General features: G+C 41.0%; 1 protein-coding gene across 1 annotated transcript in view; it reads right to left on the bottom strand.

The window, feature by feature from the left end:
* Positions 1-21,205, bottom strand: part of Cog6 (component of oligomeric golgi complex 6) — a 38,948-nt gene that overhangs the window by 16,969 nt on the left and 774 nt on the right. The window contains exons 2-12 of the mRNA XM_038347797.1: positions 20,293-20,436; positions 18,875-18,946; positions 16,841-16,899; positions 14,918-15,029; positions 12,916-12,998; positions 12,508-12,578; positions 11,608-11,701; positions 6,749-6,877; positions 6,581-6,672; positions 3,553-3,617; positions 911-1,002 (exon numbers count right to left, since the gene is read on the bottom strand). Of these exons, the coding sequence (XP_038203725.1) occupies positions 911-1,002; positions 3,553-3,617; positions 6,581-6,672; positions 6,749-6,877; positions 11,608-11,701; positions 12,508-12,578; positions 12,916-12,998; positions 14,918-15,029; positions 16,841-16,899; positions 18,875-18,946; positions 20,293-20,436 (1,013 nt within the window). The remainder of the gene's footprint in view (positions 1-910; positions 1,003-3,552; positions 3,618-6,580; positions 6,673-6,748; positions 6,878-11,607; positions 11,702-12,507; positions 12,579-12,915; positions 12,999-14,917; positions 15,030-16,840; positions 16,900-18,874; positions 18,947-20,292; positions 20,437-21,205) is intronic.

The following is a 21,205-nucleotide window of genomic DNA, read 5'->3' as shown; positions in this document are numbered from 1 at the left end:
CAAACACTGTCTTCTCTAGCACAACAGACATGCATCCTGATTACAGAGCAAAGTCTGGTTTTAATTTTAAGAAAAAAATCAACAGCTCTTACTGATTTGATAATTAGATTGCATAATACTGAGTTGTTTTCATTAAAACTAGTATAACCTATCAAAAATATATCTACAAACTAGAGTTATTCAACTTTATACAGCTTCTTAAGTAGCAGTATATTTAAGACTAATTATGGAACTCTGCTATTTTGAAATAATTATATTAGCATATCTGGTAATATTCAATTTTCTATTAAATAGATGTAAATAGATGATTATTAGAGCCATCTAAAGAGATTTCTCCTGTTTTGCAAGGAGATAAGTATGTACACTTATTTTCTTCATTGATACACTGAAAGGGATTTCAATTATAATATATTTAGGTAAGATACGTGTTCCAATTCTATAAACTTACTTTTCTGGAGAGAAGATGAAGCTATGTCTATGTTATCATTCATGCAAAACTAAACGAAGAACTGAGGTCACTGATGCCCAGATGACAAGTTCACCCATTATGTCCTATTCTACCCATAGCAACGGCTCTAGCTGTCGTGGATCTCAATTACTACAGCAGCAAGGCTTACTTTGTAGACATATTTTGTTATGTATATTGTATGTCTCTCTGTGTATGTGTGTCTATGTCTGTGCGTATGTGTCTGTGTCGTCTGTATGTGTATGCCCCCCCCCCTCTCTCTCTCTGTGTGTGTGTGTGTGTGTGTGTGTGTGTGTGTGTGGTCATTTACGGAACAGGAAGGGGAGAAGAATGACATCCCCCAAGGCATACAGGAACACTGAGCATGCATGGTCTTTCACAGAAGTGTGTTCTGAATACAGAGAAACACTCCAGGGGACACAAGCACACTTAATATTCAGTTACCTGATTGTATGGTGGTAAAACTTGAGGAGATTAGAAATTTTATATAATAAAACTGCCCCAGGTTCAGCAAGTATTACTTGTTCAATTCGAACCTATGAAAACAAGAAGAAAAAAACCCTGAACATTTATTTCTTAAATGTATACCTTGTCTTCACTAACAATGAGGTATAAACAACATAAAAATACTTGAAACAATCTCATTATTGCAGTAATCCCAAAATGCTTTCTAAAGAAATTCTGTATATTAAATTATAACATATGATAAACATTTTAATACAAATTCTTAAAAGTGACTATCTGCAACATTTGGCTCAAAGCAGGCAATGCTGGAAACAAGAGCAGGGCCACTGTGAGGTTCAGCACCACTGTGTACGTAGATCTGGTTAGAACTAAACTGCAAAAGCAGCTGCAGCATTACTAGACATATGCTTAGCCAGCAGCACTCATGAAAATGAGAGAAAGAATTCTGTCTGCATTACACGTTTGTTCCTATTAGCAGAGAGTAAAGTCATAAGTGAATATCAACAAATCCATACAGCTGTAAGGCTACTGGTATGAAGATGAACTTACTCTTCCAGGAATCTTCTAATTAACTCCATCCACCCACTGCTCACCTTGGTCAGCATCCCTTGTTACTGATGATGCTCACACCATCTACTCTGTCCGTCCTCACGCTGCTACTCCTATGGTTATTTTCCTGCTTTCTAAACAGACATTGTTTCTTACATACTTCAGTCTCTGCAGCATCTGCTACAACAGTGCACGTATGTTCAATAAGCCCTCTCAAGGTTGACGTCTCTATTCTTTGCTCCCAGGACATAGACACTGTAAGCAAATATGTGTATATTGTATGTGTAACATTTTCAAAAACCTCTCTATTTATGGGAATTAATTTATCTTCACACTTGAATGTTTATGAAAGTGACTCCTCTTTGGCCTGAGGCAATAAGACAAGGAATGCCATTTGCATTGAAAAATCATCAATTTCTGTATGAACACCTTTTTTTAGTGTGTGGATACATGCACACACATGTACATGTTGCACACAGGTGTGAATACTATTGCATGCAATCTACACAAGGTGTCTTCCTTTATCACGCTCAACCCTGTCTTTTGAACAAGGTCTTTCACTGAACCTGGAGCTCACTGGCTGACCCCATGATTATAATTACGTAGTACATCACTAAAAATGGTGTTTTTGAATGCTAACACAATCATGAAACTGTAAAGGACGTTAATTGTAAACAGAAGGACACAGAGAGAAATCCAGCACATAGTACCGACCTCTGCCTCTGCCTCAACTCCTGCTGCTAGGATCCTGCCCTGACTTCCCTCAGTGACGGACTGTGATGTGAAAATATGAGTAACATAAACCATTTTCCCTCCAAGTTGCTAATGATCATGCTATCTTATCACAGCAATAGAAGCCCTAACCAACATAACTTTCATCTTAATATTTTTCTTAGTGACCTAGGTGCTTTATCTCACTAATGTAAAGTTCATTCAGTTAACGGTCTCCTAATAACATAATAGATGTTTTGGTTATTAAGGAAAGTTGGAGGAAAATAACATTTTGGGGTGGTGGTATTGACACAGGGTGTTTCTGTGCTGTGCAGACTGGTCTCAAGCTTCTATGTTATCCAGGTTGGTCTCAAACTCAGTCTGCCCCTCCTAGAGTGCTGGTGTTATAGGTATGCACCACCACATTTGGTAAGAGCTTAATTTCACTCTTTTAATCTTTTTAACAACCAGCTGTATACAAAACAAGTAAAATGTATATAGATTATGAATGTCTGAACATCACACTGCAGGACGTATTTTATTTGGTGAAAGACATACAATAATTTCAAGTACTTATTATCAAGTAATGGTGAGATTTGAATTTATAAACATATTACACTGTCAAAAGGTAGGTGATCATCTGGGTTTTTTTTTTTTTTTTTCTGGATCAAAACACCAAAGAAAATCTTAAAGTAATAATAAAAAAAAAGTTCAGTTTATGATAAGAATAAATCCTAAAGCGTAACGTCTACATACTAGAGGGAACTCAGGCACTTCCAAGAGCTCTGTGACCCCATAATGGAGAGACGCCTGTGGCAGGGGCAGGCCCTGGGAACCATGCAGCCCAGCTGCCTCGCTCTGCCCTCGCCACTGCGCACAGGAGGCACCGAGCAGGGCCCATGCGAGCATGCTGCAGCCCAGAAAAGCTCAGGCCTGGGGCAGGAGCAGAATGAGTTCTGAACCTGATGACTCCAAAGCTTGCCCCTGGGTGGCAAGTAGTTTGGCAGCAGCAGCAACAGGTAAATATGTTCATTTTGGAGTAAACATTATTTATTAGTATGATAAATGGAAGAAGGCACTGTGCTCGAGGTAATACATTAAATGCACTCATTTGCTTGTTCAATTTAATGCTTTTCCTTGCTTGCTTACCAGTGGCACAGGAAATATAAACTATAAAGTCAGTTCATAAATGCAAGCTACAGCTCTTCCCATTTTGTAGAGAGCAGGCAATGGTTTCAGTTTAAGTGTATTTTATCAGCCTAGATGATGTATTAATTTGACAAAATTGTAGCTCGATTTCAAGCTGTTACTTATCAATTTATCTAAATTCCTAAGAACAAGTCAATAATTTGGTCAGATACCTTCAGAGGCCGACACACACCCTCGGTGATATGTCCAACAACTTCTTGAATATTTTCTTCAACGCCTAAAATTAAGTACAACATACTTATTTCTTCCCAAGTTATACTTGACTCATATGTTTTAAGAACTATTAATCAAAAATAATTAATTAAATGTCATGAATAGCATTTAAAATAAACAGCAACATTTTGTTAAGTATAATTTTTGACATGTTTTGAATGGTGCTAATACCCAGTATGTATCTACAAAATGTTGATAATTTGTATGAAAGATGATTAACAAAATGAACCCTGTATTTTAAGATGTGTTACATTTGTTTATGCTGGGAAATATCTACTTAATGATGCAAAGATGTGTTGCATTCTTTCATGTTGTATTTGTTTAACTCTGTGAAGATGTTACTTTGCCCATCTAAAATATGTTGTATTCTGTTGGGGCAGCTGGCCCAATCCCTGCGTTCAAGGGCGTGGCTGCCCCAGGGGAGTAGGATACCCTTAAAAAGGATCAGGGCGCCGGGAGGAGCCCCGTTTGCTATCCCCCGCATTACCTTCTGCTCCGCTGGACCCTTGGTTCTGTAAGTTCCCTTATTTCCCCTTTTATTAAAACTGATTTATTATAAAAGGATTATTTTGGTTATTTCCAAACCCCTCCGACCGCCGGTACACGCCGGTACCCGCCGGTACAGTATTCATTTTGTTTTTTTGGTTTTTTTCGAGACAGGGTTTCTCTGCAGCTTTAGAGCCTGTCCTGGAGCTAGCTCTTGTAGACCAGGCTGGTCTCGAACTCACAGAGATCCGCCTGCCTCTGCCTTCCGAGTGCCGGGATTAAAGGCGTGCACCACCACCGCCTGGCTTGTTGTATTCTTTTATGTTGCATTTGTTTAACTCTGTGAAACTGTGTTACTTTGCCTGCCTAAAATACCTGATTGGTCTAATAACGAGCTGAATGGCCAATAGTAAGGCAGGAGAAAAGAAAGGTAGGGCTGGCAGGCAGAGACTAAATAGGAGGATTTTGAGAAATGAGAAAAGGAAGAGAGAGGACTCCAGGGGCCAGTCACCCAGCTACACAGCAAACCATGGAGTAGGAAATTAAGAAAAGTATTTAGAATAGAGAAAGATAAAGGCCCAGAGACAAATGGTAAATGGGATAATTTAAGAAAAGTTGGCTAGAAACAAGCCAAGCTAAGGCTGGGCATTCATAAGAAAGAATAAGACTTTATGTGATTTATTTATTTATTGGGAGCTGGGTGGTGGGCCCCCAAAGAGATGATAATAATAATAATAAACAAACCAACTACAGTACCCTTGTGTGAAGAACCCGACTGGAGCCCTGTGAGCTGAAGAGGCGGGGAAGGACAGCAGGAGGGGTCTGCAGATGCCTCACCTGAGCACAGAGTGGCTAACATACAATGGGAGTAGGAGGCTGAAAACTGAGCACGCCACCCCAGGAGAAACAACATTGCTGCCCGCTGATCATTACTGAGCACCAGGCATTTATAAGGTGAGCCAGACAGGTAACCACTTTCATTTTCAGGCTCAGAATTTAACCCAACAATAATCTATCTTCAAACTTCTAAACTGTCTCTTATATAAACTGTTCTAAAGGCACCTTCGAAGAAACACATCCCTTCTTCCACCTTCTTCCCACTCTGGGGAGGGGGTAGGGGCTTACTATGTAGCCCTGGCTGGCATAGAGCTCACTATGTGTAGACCAGGCTAGCCTCACACTCACAGAGATCTGCCAGTCTATGCTTCCTGGGTACTGGGATTAAGGTGTGCGCACTGTGCTCAGTCTGGACATGCATTCTTCTAGAACTGCAGAAGAAGAGTAACAAAGGAACAACAACAACAAAAAATGAGTACAGTTTTATTCATGCCTATAATTTCAGCACTTAGAAGGTTGAGACAGGAAAGCCAGTTTGAGGCCAGTTGGGATACACAGAAGACCATGTCAGACTGTGCCTTACATAACAAAAATGCAAACTTTCTACCAATCTAAGACATATGCTTCATCAAGTCTCAATACTGAACAGCTGAGCCTGCGACATAATGCCACCACCAAATTGTACGTGGCTTCTCCCACAAACCATCTGATGAGCTACTCTGCACCACCCAGTTGGGTGACATCAGGAACAGTATTTCTAAATCAGAACACCCTTACCTTACACACTACACCCTATGCTCTAAAATAAGTCTCCTGTAATGCTTGATCTCACCAATCTGACTAGATTTTGGAATCAGTCAAGACACAAGTATCTGGGTATTTTTGTGAAGGCATTTTCTAGAGTGGTTTGATTTAGGCAGAAGATTTACCCTAAATGTGGTCTGGGTCCAAACTGATTCAAATGGGAAGAAGAACAACAGTGCCCAAGATACACCAGCATCATCTCTCTCTGCTTCCTGACTGCACCGCTATGACCAACCACCTTCCATGCCTTTCCTGCCTCAGTGGAGTTCTTTCCTGCCGTGTATTGCTTTTGATGGGAATTATATCACAGCAACCAAAAAAGTAGCTAACATACCTCTTAAGAAAGCTACAACTAAGAAAATTAGAAGTTTTACAGACATCAGCACCTCTAGAATATAGCTGTTATTCTCACTTAAAACCCAAACAAACATTTTAAGCACCTATGGTAATTATCAAAAACAACAACAACAACAAAAACCCAACAAGCCATTAGCGCCAGTGAGATATGAAACACTCAGCCTGTGCACTGTATTCCCACCTCTAAGTGTGAGGCTGTGGTCTGAGCTAACATATGCTGGGCACTCCAGCCGTGTCGTAAAAGAAAGCAGCAGTGTAGCAGAAGGTAAGCAGATCCTAAGCAACAGACCACAGCACAGAAGTCTATTAAATAGAAGTGGGGCATATGTGTGTGCGTGTGTGTGTGTGTGTGTGTGTGGACAGCAGGATGCTTATGTGCCATCTACATGTGAAATGTTTATCTCAGTGAAGACAGCAATGGAAACACAGAAGCCACGCCCATTTTCTCTATTAAGCATTAGCAATAACCGTCAGTACACTCACCCTGTGCAGTTACTTGCTTTAAGAGAGCTTCCAGATGTTCCTTCTCAGAGGCAGTAGCTTGATGGAGCCATGCCAGCATATCCCCCACATACCTACAGGAAACCACCTGTTAGTATAGATGTCCCCAGGGAAAAGTGTCAAATCCTCTACCAGTGTTGGTTACTATACCTCAGAGGGTCGTGGGAGTGCATTTCAATGGGTCTAGGTGTACCTCCTGGCCCTCCTCTTGTGAGAGCATCAATAAACCCACGAACGACAGTGCTTCGCCTGGCCGTTCCGAATTCATCTAAGGTATACCTAGAGGGAACACATCATGACATGAGAAGGAGCTCTGTCCCCTAACTCCTCACGCCATGCCTAAGATCAGGAGGACAGGAAAGCTTCAGCAGGCGCCCGCTCCTCAAGCAGGACTACCTGGAAACAGTCATTTGAGCGCGCTGAAATTCATTCGAAAGGTACCAGTTCTGCTCCTTCAAACAAAGAATGCTTGGGACTGGGTAGCAGGAGATGCAGCAGCAACAGGAACAGCTGGCTTGGATTCACGGCAGCTAAAACACGATGCTCCAAAGTTCACAGAAGCCACACACTTCTCAGAGGCTGGTTAGGATTCTATAGCCCAAATACCAAGAATTTCTTCCCATATTACAAATTTCTCCTTATGTTACTATAACTTAGCACCAAATACTAACCCAAAATTGCTATTCATTTTTAAAAGCTTATTTTGACTCCAATGAGACATATTACATTTATTAAGTGGCTATCTATAAACAGTAAATATCATTTCTCTTATATCAGAAGTCAGCCATTCTTGCTGAGAATGGGGGAAATAACAGAGAAAGAAAGCTATGAACTATGGTGCAGGACAATCTGGGAAGAATCTGTGGGCGGCTGGAATCAGCTTGTTTCCTAATATAATTGTCATTCTTTATACTCTCCAATTACAAGTTATAATTTTAAAGTACACAGCAAAAACTAAAAATGTAAAGTCAGCAGATTCCATACCACCAATTTTAAAATCCCCAAACAATATTCTACCAGCCTAAATATTAAAAAATGGATTCAATAGCTAATGAACAGAATTTACAAGTTTCCCCAAGACGTCCAGGAGAATTATTTTCTCAGGCTATTCTGCTTTCTCTATTATGTTGTAGACGGAAGAGTCCGTGTCCTGTTAAACACAGGAGCATTGCTGGATGTTCTCGTCATTTACACTGTTTCCTGCTGTAAGGGAGGAGTGAGGGGACAGACGGCTACAGTTCCCAGGGCAGGGCCCTCTCCTGAGGACAGCTCACTCTAGTGACATCTCTGCAGATGCAGTACAGCAGAGGGCAGGGAAAACGCAGGCATCAGGCAAAGCTTTGCTTGCTGCACAGACGCTCACATTTGCTTTCTACACTTTAAGACAATTTAGAATCAAACGGTTTGTGTTTATTTTCTTCTATGTGTTCTTTAGTCACACATGTTTAACCTAGACAAATCTTTCTGGCAATTTTACTAAAACCTCCTGGACGATCCAATGACTGACCTTCACCTTTCTAAGCAAAAGAACTCAGTCTTCCTTTCCAGGCCCCATCACAGTGAGGCGACACCTGTGTCTAGGCCTGGGTGGTGACTCCAGAGCAGACGAGCTCACTCAGTGCTCTAAAGGCTGCTGAACACTGGGACTTAACTTGTATGATTATTGTGAAGCCTCACTTAATGTTACGTCATCCCACAGGAAAAATATAATTTAAGAAAATCAACATGAAGTAGTTAGACACAGAACATCTGTCTCAGAGACAGAAAACTAAAAAGACTTTCCCAACAAAAGTCAACATTTCAAAATGTAACTTTTATAAGAGTAAATATTAAAAATACATACTTCTTGTCAAAAAGGCAAATTAAAAGAATACTATAAGCCGGGTGGTAGTGGCGCATGCTTTAATCTCAGAACTCAGAAGGCAGAGACAGGCAGATCTCTGTGAGTTCAAGGCCACCCTGGTCTACAAGAGCTAGTTCCAGGACAGGCCCCAAAGCTACAAAGGAGCTCTGTCTCGAAAAAACAAAAACAAAACAAAGCAAAACAACAACAAAAATCTGTACAATCTCCTTTTTTGAATGAAACACAAATTCATTAAAAAAATGGATGGGTTTTGTTGCCATATCCCAAAGTAACTTATACTCTTTGGGTTTACTAACGGTGAAGAATCAGCAATTTGTTTTCAAAACTCCCATTTATACTCAGCTTTAAAAGAATTATCTATCCTGGCTTCATTTCTGTTGCTGGAATAAAAACAGCCTGACCGACAGCAACTTTGAAGAGAAAGTTTATTTTAGCTCACAGCCCATCACTTCTGGGAAGTCATGGCAGGACTGGAAGCAGATCACGGCACGTCCACAGCCCAGCACAAAGATGCACCCTGCTGCACACTTGCTGCCTCGTTGGCTGCTTCAACCCAGCAAGCTGCTTTCCTCTTACACGGTTTACACCCAGGCTACGCAATGGTGCATCCATGTGGTCTTCCCACTCAGGCAATAATCCCACCCCATCGTGGCATGGCCACAGCCAGCCTGATGCAGATAATTCCTCTCTGGGGCTCTCTTTCCAGGTGGTCCCAGGTTGTGTTGAGTTGATAATGAAAAATGATAGGTACAGTGGTTTATTAATGTAACACATTAGAATTCCAGTTACAACTACTAAGAAATAGGAGCTAGGCAGCTTTCTCAAGGACTTCAATTGACATTGTCCTGTTCATGAAACCTACACACTGCTGAAATGAAGTTCAGACACTGCCACCTGCTGGCTATAGGAAGCCCCCACAACCTGACAGACACCAAGGAAGAGGATCACATAAGGAAAGGCAGATTTCTCACCACAGCCTGCTGAATGAATGGTCTCTGTAGCCACTTTCCCCACCTCCAAACACCCCTGACAGCCTGCATACGCCATCCCTCCCCTCTGCTCGCCCTCTCAGAGTTAGTCTCTGCTCTTTTCACTGGGCCTCTAAGCTGCCCTCTGCTGTCTCATTGGCTCTACAGAGCCCTGCTTAGACCGTAGCAGATGCCTGCCTCCCCACTGTGGAAATGTCTAACATTACGTGATGCCTAGTGGAATGAGGTCCTCCACAGCCTCGTACAACAGGCACTGTTATCCTCATTCTACCTAGGAAACTAAAGCTCACGGAGGCTCAAGGGCATGTTCAAGATATCTGACTCAAGAATCCACCCTAAAAGCTCAGTGCTTGGGGTTCTAGAGGACCTGCCATACAACCATGAGGACAAGGTTTAGGTCTCCAGCACTCATGTAAAAAGCCAGGCAGGATGATGCACACCTGACATCATGGCTCTGAGGAAGCAGAAACAGAGGACCCTACAGCTCACTGGCCAGCTGGTCATGCTGAATGTGTGAGCTCTAGACTAAGTGAGGGACCCTGTCTCACAAACCAACATTAATAATAGCAATAATGATAATAAAGTGAGCGGTAAGAACCCAATATTAACCTCTAAGACATAAACCAGTCTAGGTGCCCACAACAGATGAATGCATTAAAAATTTGGTATGTATATACCACGGAGTGTTAATAACCCCGAAGAACTATGAAACCTTTCCCTTTGCAGCAAAATGGAAGGAACTGAAGATGTCTCTGTAAGCAAAATAAGCCAGATAGCCAAATTTAGCAAACTGTGAAAATAATTCTCCTCTGAAAACACTTGCTCTGAAGCAAGGTCTACGAGGAACTGAATGCGGGCAGTGGAAGAAGGCCAGCTTGATATTACCAGTACACACTGTGTGCTTGTGTGGAAATCATCAGTGTCCAAAATACATAAGGCATTTAAAAAGATCAACTTCTGAACAAGGATAAATCTGAAGCCAATGCAACCCTTACTTAAAACCATGCACACATGTCTGAGGACTACAGGTCTCTGACAATCACTGCCAATATCATTGCGACTGTAAAGCCGCTGATCGATAGTCAGCACCAGTTTGCCATAGATACACACTAACTCACAGCCAGTTCACACCTTCCCAACCAATTCACATCTTCACACCCACTACTCCCTCAAAGAAGAATATTCTGCCCCCTCCCAGAAAACACCTTTTCCACCCGAGACTCACTGTATACAGTTTCCCTTAGGAAAGGCACCCTGAAGGTCATCCTCCTCTCCTATCACGGGTTACTTGGGCCACACAGCACCTGGAACATGGCATTCAGACTAGACTACCAAAGACACTACCTATTATAATCCATCTGTTTATATGACATTCCGAAGTTATAAGAACTGAGAGAAGCAGTCAATTGATGTTTTCACCACTAGCAGAGGATCTGCTCTATAGCATGTACTTGTAAGTTAGCAAAGAGCAACCCTGTCATTTTACATTCGTGTTCTGTGGCGGAACCATGAGAAATACTTCAAACACTGATGAAAGGGACCCTCCCAGGGTCTCTAGGACAGGTGACTGTGAGCAAGTCATCTCTCACAGGATCAACACTTGCTCTCCTCACAGCTGGCTTTCATTCTGCTCCAGAGCTTTAAAAATGCACTGATTCTTGTTTTGAGTAACATTAAAATACAGAATTTAAAAATCAACAAATGAAAAGGCATAGGGTTCCTATCCAAAACATTAATATGAAGATCTTAGATGGCATACTTACAAGATCAAAGACCTGGACCTTTATTTAAAAATGCCCATTGATGGACCCCTGACTGTGACTACTCTTTTTTCAATCTCAGAGTAACTATATTATACAGTCTATATAGCTGCATTCTCCCTGGGCTGTGTTGCTATGGAGTTTCAGTGATGTACAATTTCAAGGGAGTTAATGAGATGGCAAACTGGCTAAGCCAGCTGACTGCCACATATAACTAAGAGACAGTCATACCGCAGGGCCCCATGGTCTTCCCTTAACTACATGCAGCATTCACACAACCTGATGCTCCAATAGCACACACGGAAAAGAAGTGAAGCATCACTGAGCATCACAGAGACATGAATCTGGTACTCCTACAATCAAGGCAATAATCAAAGACAAAGCAGTAAGTCTTACTTGTATAAGACAGGTCTGTCCTGCAGGGCTTCCATGGCCTGAGTTAACACGGCAGACACATCACAGGACTCTTGGGTCAATGCTCTGCATTCACCTGGAATACAGCCAGCATCATAACTTCTGCTATCTGTTCACATTTCAGCTCTTTTCTTCAGAAGCAATCACTATTTTATTTTATTTTATTTTATGCCTCAGTTTTAACTATAAAGTGCTTGCAAATCCCTACTATGTTCAAAGAACTGAGGCCGTAGAAGTTCCCAGTCTTTCAGACTCACAGTTGTGGTTCACTTCCTAGCTCACGATGACTGAGAAATACTGAGCTCCTTAACTTGGCGTAACGGCTCCTGGAAGCCGAGGCTGCACAGCTGGCCACACCAACTCAGACATTAAGGGAGCACAAGGAAAACTGAGGCAATGCCTTTGAGGAAGTCGCGTCCAGCCGCAAGGACAAAACAGACATGTGGAAAGTCATATAACGAAACAGCAGCTGGTCACTGCATGACAGCAGGTGGGGACCGCTCCAGGAGGCACAGACACCCTCCAGCAGTCTTGAAGACTGGGACAAGACCTGGATACGGACAAAGGTAACACTCCAGATGGCAGCAAACCATATAAACAAGAGGCAGAACAAGGAGTCTGGATCTTAAACCAACAGAGCAAAGGACTAGGCATCTGGTACAGTGTGATGCGGGCACAGCCAGCTAGCTGAATCAACTGCACGCTGGGAGGCTCAGAGCCACAGTGACTGGAGCTCCAGGGGCTCCAACCTTGTTCTGGCCTCTGTGAGCTCCGGCACACACATGCATGCTCTCCACACACATTCACAAATACTTTTCAAGAAATCAAATCAAGGCCAACTGAAATTTTAAGAAGTACTAGTATGCAAAAAAGGCCACTTACTTTGAGCCCATCGGTAAAGTCTTTCATAAGCCGTTTCTTGAAGCAAGGCCATCTGTTCCATAATTTCCAAACTTAAGTGAAAATTAAAAGGTTATTACAATGTAAACTTTAGTCAACAGTTGTATCTAAGAATCTAATCATTTGTTTAATTACATGACAATTTGGCCCTTAATTTTATCATTTTATGTATTTTTTTCATTTTTTTTACAATTAAATAAGAGTCAAATTTTAATTCCATCAGTTAATTCCAACTCTTTTTTCAGTCAAATATATAAGACTATGAACTTCCACTTCCCAAAGTGGAACTTTCCCAAAGGCAGTGAAGATTAAATTCCTATTTCAGAGAATATAGTTTCACAAAGAACCCAGAATGACTCTAAAAGTTAACACATATGAGCAGCTACTCACCCTGCCGTCTGCTGGTTGGTTCGCAAAAGAACTTTGACATCATTATGAATCTGTTTCACTTTTCCTAATGCCTTGAAAAAGTCCTTTAAAATTAAAAATGTCATTAAGATCTGTGTTTTCAGGAAAACTACACTACTCTGAAATAAAAGATCACTACAAAGATGGGACAAAATTCTGCCCATCCTAGTGAAGTCTTATTGTCTTAAGTCTAGTGAAGTCAGCTGCACTGCTAAGGAAGCATAATAGGTATTTCTTCACATTTAAGACCGACATCAATCCAGCGCCTGGCGTGGATCGCATGGCGACTACTGCCGCTTGACCAAGTTGCAGCGTTTCGACTTTGATTGATTCTCCAGCACCTTTTACCTTCATTTATAATGAGTCTCACTATGTGTTAAGGGAGTTCCCTTATGTTTTTTCCTTTGGGAAATTTTGTGTGGGTTCTGAAGATTAAAAATGTATAAAATGGCAGCTTCTTAAAACAAAATAATTCTCTGGAAAAAATCCCAGCCATCGTGGAACCATATAGCGTGATAACTCTGCCTACTCCCACACAAGCACCACCAAGATGCTGGAAAATTTAGGTGAGTGACATCTGCTTGATAACTAAGCAAGATTTATGAACCCTAAGGTCCACTCAGGTTCACAGCAGTGTTTCTCCAGCTTCGTCTTTGCTCACTTTAAACCTTAGGTATTGGATAAACTAAGCCATACAAAAACTGCAACATTCTATAATGGAGGGTCTGGTGCTGAGAAAGTCCTTTCCCCATGGTTAGGCATTTAGTCCAAAGTTCCCAGTCTCTCTGAAGCTAGAAGAAAGTCCCTACTGGCTCAATGGAGTTGTTCTTAACTCTGGCAAGAGGAACTTGTGGCTCTTCATTAACATATGGCTGGTGCCTATTAATTTGTCAGGGTCAAAGCTGGCTTCCTCAGTACCTGCTCACAAGCCACACCTAGTTCACAAGTCCCCTTTCTCCCATTTAATCCCACTTCAGCTGTAGAATATGGAAAGTGTAACAAACAGTATGCTAGTTACCAGTAATGAAAAATGTGTGAAGACTAAGTAAGTCCCTGCCCTCAGCAAGCACACAGCCAAGTTAGAGGACTGTAAGCCGTCAGATGGACTGAGACTCTAAGCAGAGCAAGCCTGGATACTCAGGAGCAGCGCCACCCTGCGATCGCTGCTGCGGTCTCTGCTCCATGTGCACCTGTGCTCCCTCACCCAGGAGGTAAGAACAGAAGACGCTCACTAAACAGACAGGACTCAGCTGGAAGAATACACCGGAGGGAGCTTTAGCGATTAGGAGACAGAACGTTCTTTCTGGACAAACTGAATGACTTTAAGGAAAACAAAAAAATCAAAAAGAAAGGAAATAGCCGTTTGAGAGGTTTTATGATTCATTCAGTTTGCAAAGTGTGGCAAAGCATAAAAAAAAAGATGAGGAGCAATATTGCAACTTAAGAAAGACAAAAAGTTATGGAAGTAAGCAATGTATTATTATCCTGGTCAAATTGGGAATAAAGAAAACATAGATATGCATTGTTTACACGGAAAGAGGTGATGTAACGGGCTACATCCTGTATTCCATTTCAGAAACACCCATTGTAGATCAGGCTGGCCTCAAACTCAAGAGTTCACCAGCCTTGGTCCTCAGCATGCTGGGATTAAAGGTATGTGATACCACACCAGAATGAGTAAAAAATATCTATCCTTTTAAACATAGATCTATAAATACAGTTTGCATAGGAGCAGTTAACAAGCAGAACTAGTTCACAAAGGGCAGAGGTGGGAAAAGGGGAATGGAGGGTTTTCTGTTGTTTGTTTCTAGTTAGGTTGTACTTTGACTTCAAAAAACATGAATAACTTCAAAATAAACAAAAAACAAAAAACTAATTAATATACATGCCTTAACCTCAAATTAGATGGGAAAATTAGCTTTTAGAATCTCATCTTCTCTGTAGTATTTGTAATTGCTACACTGTAAACAGCTAGCACACGCACCTCAGTGACAGGGCCGCCTCTTGTGCCTCGGAGAAGACCCATCTCGTCAGAAGTCAGCTGGAACTTGGATAAAAAGGCGTCTGCTACTTGCGCTCTGATTTCTAGTCTTTGGCTATAACAAGAAAAACAAAGTAGATTGTGCTTTTGTACAACTACAAAGCAAATGATATCGCTGACTAGTGAAAGTCTCAACATCTCTGAAAGCCTTGCAGGACCATCAGCAGGCACATGACCAAGCTCATCAGGCATGCCGGCAACAGAGCTAGCTGATACTGCTCTGCCCTCCAGTCTGCACACAGTGAAAGGTATTGCTCATTATGGGAAGGAAGGACTATGTTCACAAATGGCACCTGTATTACTAACTTACACAGCCTCTTACAAAAGCTGTTCTCCAAGACAGAGATGTGCTCTTGATTTTAAGCAGTTTCTTAGTCATTAATGTATCCTAAAAGCTTTCACATGAAATACATAGCAAACAAAAAGTTAGTTCTGTTTGTCTTTATTTATTAGAATTTATGTCTTTTTTTGTTAGAATTAATTTATGTTAGAATGAAAGGTCAAGAGCTTGTAAGTTAAAAAAAGGTCATGTCTCTGTTCTGGCCTTCCCCACTTGTGATGGCTATTCTTGGTTGTCAACCTGACTACATCTGGAATTAACTAAACCCAAATAACTGGCCACACCTGTAAGGGATTTTTTTTCTTAATTAAATCATTTGAAATTGCAAGACTCAGTTCTAATCTGGATCTTTGAGGTGGGAAGACACACCTTTAATCCAGATCTTTGACCTTTGATCTGGACCACACTTTCTGCTGGCAGCCTATATGAGGATGGGGAAGAAGAAAGCTCTCTCTTTACCTGCTTGCTCTCGCCTTGCTAGCAAGTCCATCCCTTTGCTGATATTACATTCTACTTCTTCAGGATTCCAGCATCTACCATCTGAGACATCAGTCTCGTGGACTGAACAACTTCTGGATTCTTGGAACTTCCACTCATAGGCAGCCACTGTTGGATTAGCTGGACCACAGTCTGTAAGTCATTCTAATAAATCTTTCTATGTATAGAGAACCCTAATATACCACTCTTCTGCTTGACAATAAAAACAATATTGTAAACTCTTCCATCTGGACGTAACATAAGTGGGGTAGCTGGCAATGGGAGAAGGCATGCTCTACCCTAGAAGGCAGCCTGCAGGGGCCACGGAACTGGAAGGGTTTCCATCCACAGGCCAGTCACTCACTGCCAGAGCTGCCTGAGCAGCAACTCAACACTCCTGGTGCGTGAAGCCTGGATCTGGAGCTGCATACATAATGGATATACAGCTGGGTATGGTGGCTCTGCGTAGTTAATTAAGGGGTTCCATTAGTGTTTGAAGTAAAAACCTGGATTTAGCTCTACACAGAGCTAAAAGGTGTATATTCTATTATCCAAAAGTCATTTTATGTATTTTAATTTTTAGATAAAGCACCAATACTTGTTTCACAGGTTTAAAGTAATCACAATGCATCATAAAATTCCCTGAAACAACAGAAACTAAACATTTTACTTACAATCTTCTTTGGAGCTGATTTTAGACTTCTCTTTAGCCCCAGTTATTAGGCATGAGGAGAATCAATCTCCCTGTGGTTTCATTCATTAAAATGGTGTCCCTGCCATCCTGATTGATCATATGCCTTATCATTACAACTGATTCCAAAAACAGTGACCTCCACTCCAAAACAGAAATAATCTCTAAAAACTAAGAACCAGGTATAATGTTCCCAATGATTTTTTTATGTTAAATTATTAGACAAAGTTTAGAAACTTAGGTCCCTCTGTGAACCTTGAATCACATTGTGCATTATTTTCATTTTGACTTAGCATTATTTACCACGTTCCATTTAATCTGCATTAATAAGGAGGTGACGGTATAAAGAAAAACTTACCTTTCTGCTTGAAGCTTAGTGGTTTTTACTATTAAATCTTGAGTCTGTTCTTTTGCTGCCTGGAATTATAAATACAGAGAACTTCAGTATATTATAATTGCATTAAATTAGTATTACCCTTCCTGGAGTCTGGACAAATGGCAAAGAGCTCAAAAGGCCCAGGTAATTGGCATGGATGTTTCAAGGCTCCTGAGCTGTCTTTACAAGAGGCGCTCCCTCAGAGGTCTCAACACATGCATGATGCTGGAACACAGAAGGTGACAGTATCTGCATGTTTCTCAGCAAAGCAGAAGTATGGGAGAGCAATCTCAGGGCAGTAACATGGCTTCAGTTGTGGACCTGTGAGCTGCACACCATGAGACCTCTAAACGGGCTATGAATGAAATCGCTGGTCTACAGAGGGCACAAAAGTGCAGGTGATGGGAATGAAGTCTCAGAGCTGGAAGACACAGGCACTGGAGACAGACCTGGTTGCAAGCCTGGAGACTTGCATTTGCTCTCCAGAACCTACATAGTAAATGAAGAGATACAACTCACAAAACTGTTCTCCAGCTTACACACATATACCACAGATACACACACAAAATAATACACAAATTAATGTAATAAAAAATTTAGGACAACAGCAATGAAAGAAAAAACAAATGGCCAAGGATGGGAGGGACACAGGGTCCATGTCATGCAAAGACACTGAGCCAGAACTATGAACAAACCAAGTCTCCAGTGAGTCTGTACAGTGCCCCCTAACAGACCGCAACACGCAGAGCAGAGGGAGTCAGCCAGTGCACACCGTACAGTACACTGTAACAGACAGCAACACGCAGAGCAGAGGGAGTCAGCCAGTGCACACCGCACAGTACACTGTAACAGACCGCAACACACACAGCAGAGGGAGTCAGCCAGTGCACACCGTACAGTGCCCCTAACAGACATCAACACGCAGAGCAGAGGGAGTCAGCCAGTGCACACCGTACAGTTCACTGTAACAGACAGCAACACGCAGAGCAGAGGGAGTCAGCCAGTGCACACCGTACAGTACACTGTAACAGACAGCAACACGCAGAGCAGAGGGAGTCAGCCAGTGCACACCGCACAGTACACTGTAACAGACCGCAACACACACAGCAGAGGGAGTCAGCCAGTGCACACCGTACAGTTCACTGTAACAGACAGCAACACGCAGAGCAGAGGGAGTCAGCCAGTTAAAAGAGAAGCCAGATTGAGCATCTCAAGGGAACGGGTCATTTTCATGCTGTAACATTACACCGAAGAGTCCAGCTTCTGTGGATCAGGTCTCTCTCTGGACCTGGAGGCAATTAAGGCCTCTACCTTCTTCCTGCAAAGTCTATTCTCAGTTGGAATTCTGTCTTTCTGCTTCCTAAACACCCTGTCAGAGAATGATGGCAGCTGACCTCTATTGATATTTTTAAGAAATACCGAAACCATGGTCCAGTATGCCACTGACTCTTAGGAATAAAGTTGAATGTGGCAGCTCTAGACACTCTGCTACGACTGAGTCTCCACGTCCAACAGTGTCTCCAAATGCCTACACTGCTTGATAGTTTCCCTTAAAGCTTAACATCTACCCTTCTGTAGTCTGACATGAAGACATTTTACCTTGTACAGACTTACCCGTCAGCTAGAGAGAACCCGAGGAAAATTTGTATTTTTATTCTATGATAAATATTGTGTACAGAAATTTATATTTTTGAAGAATTTACTGTTTTCCTCTAAATATTTGCTACAAGTTCCTGAAGAACTTGTTCCTGCTGAACTCTGGCAGCAGAGATCTCAAAGACTTACCAATAGTCTACAGATAACTCTTCACAGCTTAGACAAAATATAAAGGCTCTTGGAGTTAACTAATATTAAGAAGCCATCACGAAAAGAAACACAAGGGCATTCATTTATATGTTTGGGCTCTTTTAAAACTATGACACTTATACACAGACTTCCTACATACATGTCAGATGTCCTGACACTTCTGAAACCTTCTACCAGGAGCTTCACTGAAACCCAGCCACTGTGACACACCTGTAACCGGCTTGTCATGTCCTGACAACAGCTGCTCATGGCTTGGACATCTTCATTAATGCTTTCGAGTTCCTGAAACGGGAAAAAATAGTATCAACTATGTATATAACATAAAGACAGTTCCCCTTTTTAGGCCAAATTCCACAGTTTCTATTGTTTTGTCAAAGCAAAACAAAAGATCATTATGAAATCCATCATTATGTATAATAAATATCTGTAATGAAAGAAAGGAGAATCCATATTTCAAGTTGGAAATGATTAAAAAGAAGAATATCTACTGTTATAAAGGTGTAAAGAAACTGGTCCACTTCTTCTAGAGGGTATATAAAAATCAAAAATATCAGATGACTATTATAAATATGAATATATTTATAATATGAAATATGAATTATAAATAATATTATTTATACATCAACATAAGAATAACTACACAGGTAATAAATATATTAGCTAGACCTAACCTCTTCAAATTTATATGTATATGTAGAATCATATATATATTTTTAGCTGTTAATTTTTAAAATTGAAAAAAGAAAAAAATCAGAGCACAAAATAGTAAATGTACAACATACACAGGATAGTCAGGAATTCTCTAAGCAAATGAAAACTTAAATTTTAGCCAAGAATGGAAAGGGTATATAGGTAACAACTGTGATGAACCTGTACTTTTCAAAGATGTCTACACAAAGTTAAAACACACAGTGCTGAGGGCTGGAGAGATGGCTCAGAGGTTAAGGGTACTGACTGCTCTTCCAGAGGTACTAAGCTCAATTCCCAGCACCCACATAGTGGTCCACATCTGTAATGAGATCTGGTGCCTTCTTTGGCATGCAGGCATACATGCAGGCAGAACACTGTATACAAAAAAACAAAACAAAACAAAAAAACCATATGTACTTTAGGAGATAACAAAAGTAACTCAATACTAATCAATCTCCAATGAAGAAAAGATCATCTGAGCAGTGCATGAAATGGGAAAATATTTCCTATGGAAAACTATTCAGAGAAATGTTATTTTTTTATTAATAAGTTACAATTCCTAGCTGGGTGGTGGTGGTGCACAACTTTATTCCCAGCACTTGAGGCAGAGGCAGTCGGATTTCTGTGGGTTCAAGGCCAGCCTGATCTACAGAGTGAGTACTGTAACAGTCAAGGCTGTTACACAGAGAAATTCTCTCTCAAACAAACAAAACAGAACAAAAACTTACAATTCCTAAGATAATTTCTCAAAGTAAACATTACAACTTTTTAATAGAAGTAAAGAATGCAGAAATCACAATAATTCAAATAAAAACGGAGTTATGTTGGTTTCTCTTTGATCACATTACATTATCATCTAACATTGCAATTTAATGTTAAAAAACTTATCAAAACAGCAAACACATAGCTCCCTATAAAGGCGAAACACACTTTCGTACCTCCTTCACCTCCTTGAAAATGCTCACGAATTCCTCATTGATAGCCAGGCTCCTACGCTCAATGTCGCCACGTAAATTTCTCCGAGTCCGCAAACTGTTCTCAACAAAAAAAGCTGAAAGTGCCTTGAGAGCTTCCAACATCTCCTGTGCAAGTGACAACAGAGGAAAATCACCAGGGCTGACTTTTAGACGGTTCCTGATACCCGGTCAAAGCTCAGTGAAATTATTTTTAATGGACTCATTTCCAGTAAACAACTCCAATAGTGTCCATCTTTCTAATTACTAAGCAGCAAACTTACTTCCAGAACACAAGAACAATATACTTATATATAACATATAATCCCATATGTACAAGGTAATATACAGCAGAATTGCTTCGACAGCGATTCTGTATGCAATTAGTATCTCTCCTGAGAGATTTAGGTAACTTAAGCAACAAAGTATAGGAAGTTATGGCAGCAACTTTCATGAGATAAAAATATGGACGTTTATATTAGGTTGGTGCAAAAGAAACTGATTTTGGAAAGTGAATTTTAAATCATCATACCTTGGTTCAAACACCTTCATTAATTAAAACAGGAACCATTACAACTGACACATTATTGCCAATGAGAAATATTTACTTATGTAATACAAACATCTATGTTTTAGATTCAGTGAACTCCTGGAAAGCATTTTATTCATTCTGTTGGTTGTGGAAGTGGTTTCCCCGCTAAAAAGTTGTTGAGATGTTTGAAGAAGTGAAGATAAATGGGGTGGATAAGGCAAAACTTGACAGCTCAAATCATTCAACTTTCGGAGCGCTGCTCTTGTGTCAGGCAGTCTGGAGGGCTGGAGAAATGAGCTCTTTGTGCTGATCAATCCTTGCAGCAGGGTTTGTAGTTTTAGAGTTGCCATCGCACTCTTATTGGGT

The sequence above is a fragment of the Arvicola amphibius genome, chromosome 11 (assembly GCF_903992535.2).
Source record: "Arvicola amphibius chromosome 11, mArvAmp1.2, whole genome shotgun sequence".
Classification (NCBI taxonomy): Eukaryota; Metazoa; Chordata; class Mammalia; order Rodentia; family Cricetidae; genus Arvicola; species Arvicola amphibius.
This window is presented reverse-complemented; position numbering and strand designations above follow the sequence as displayed.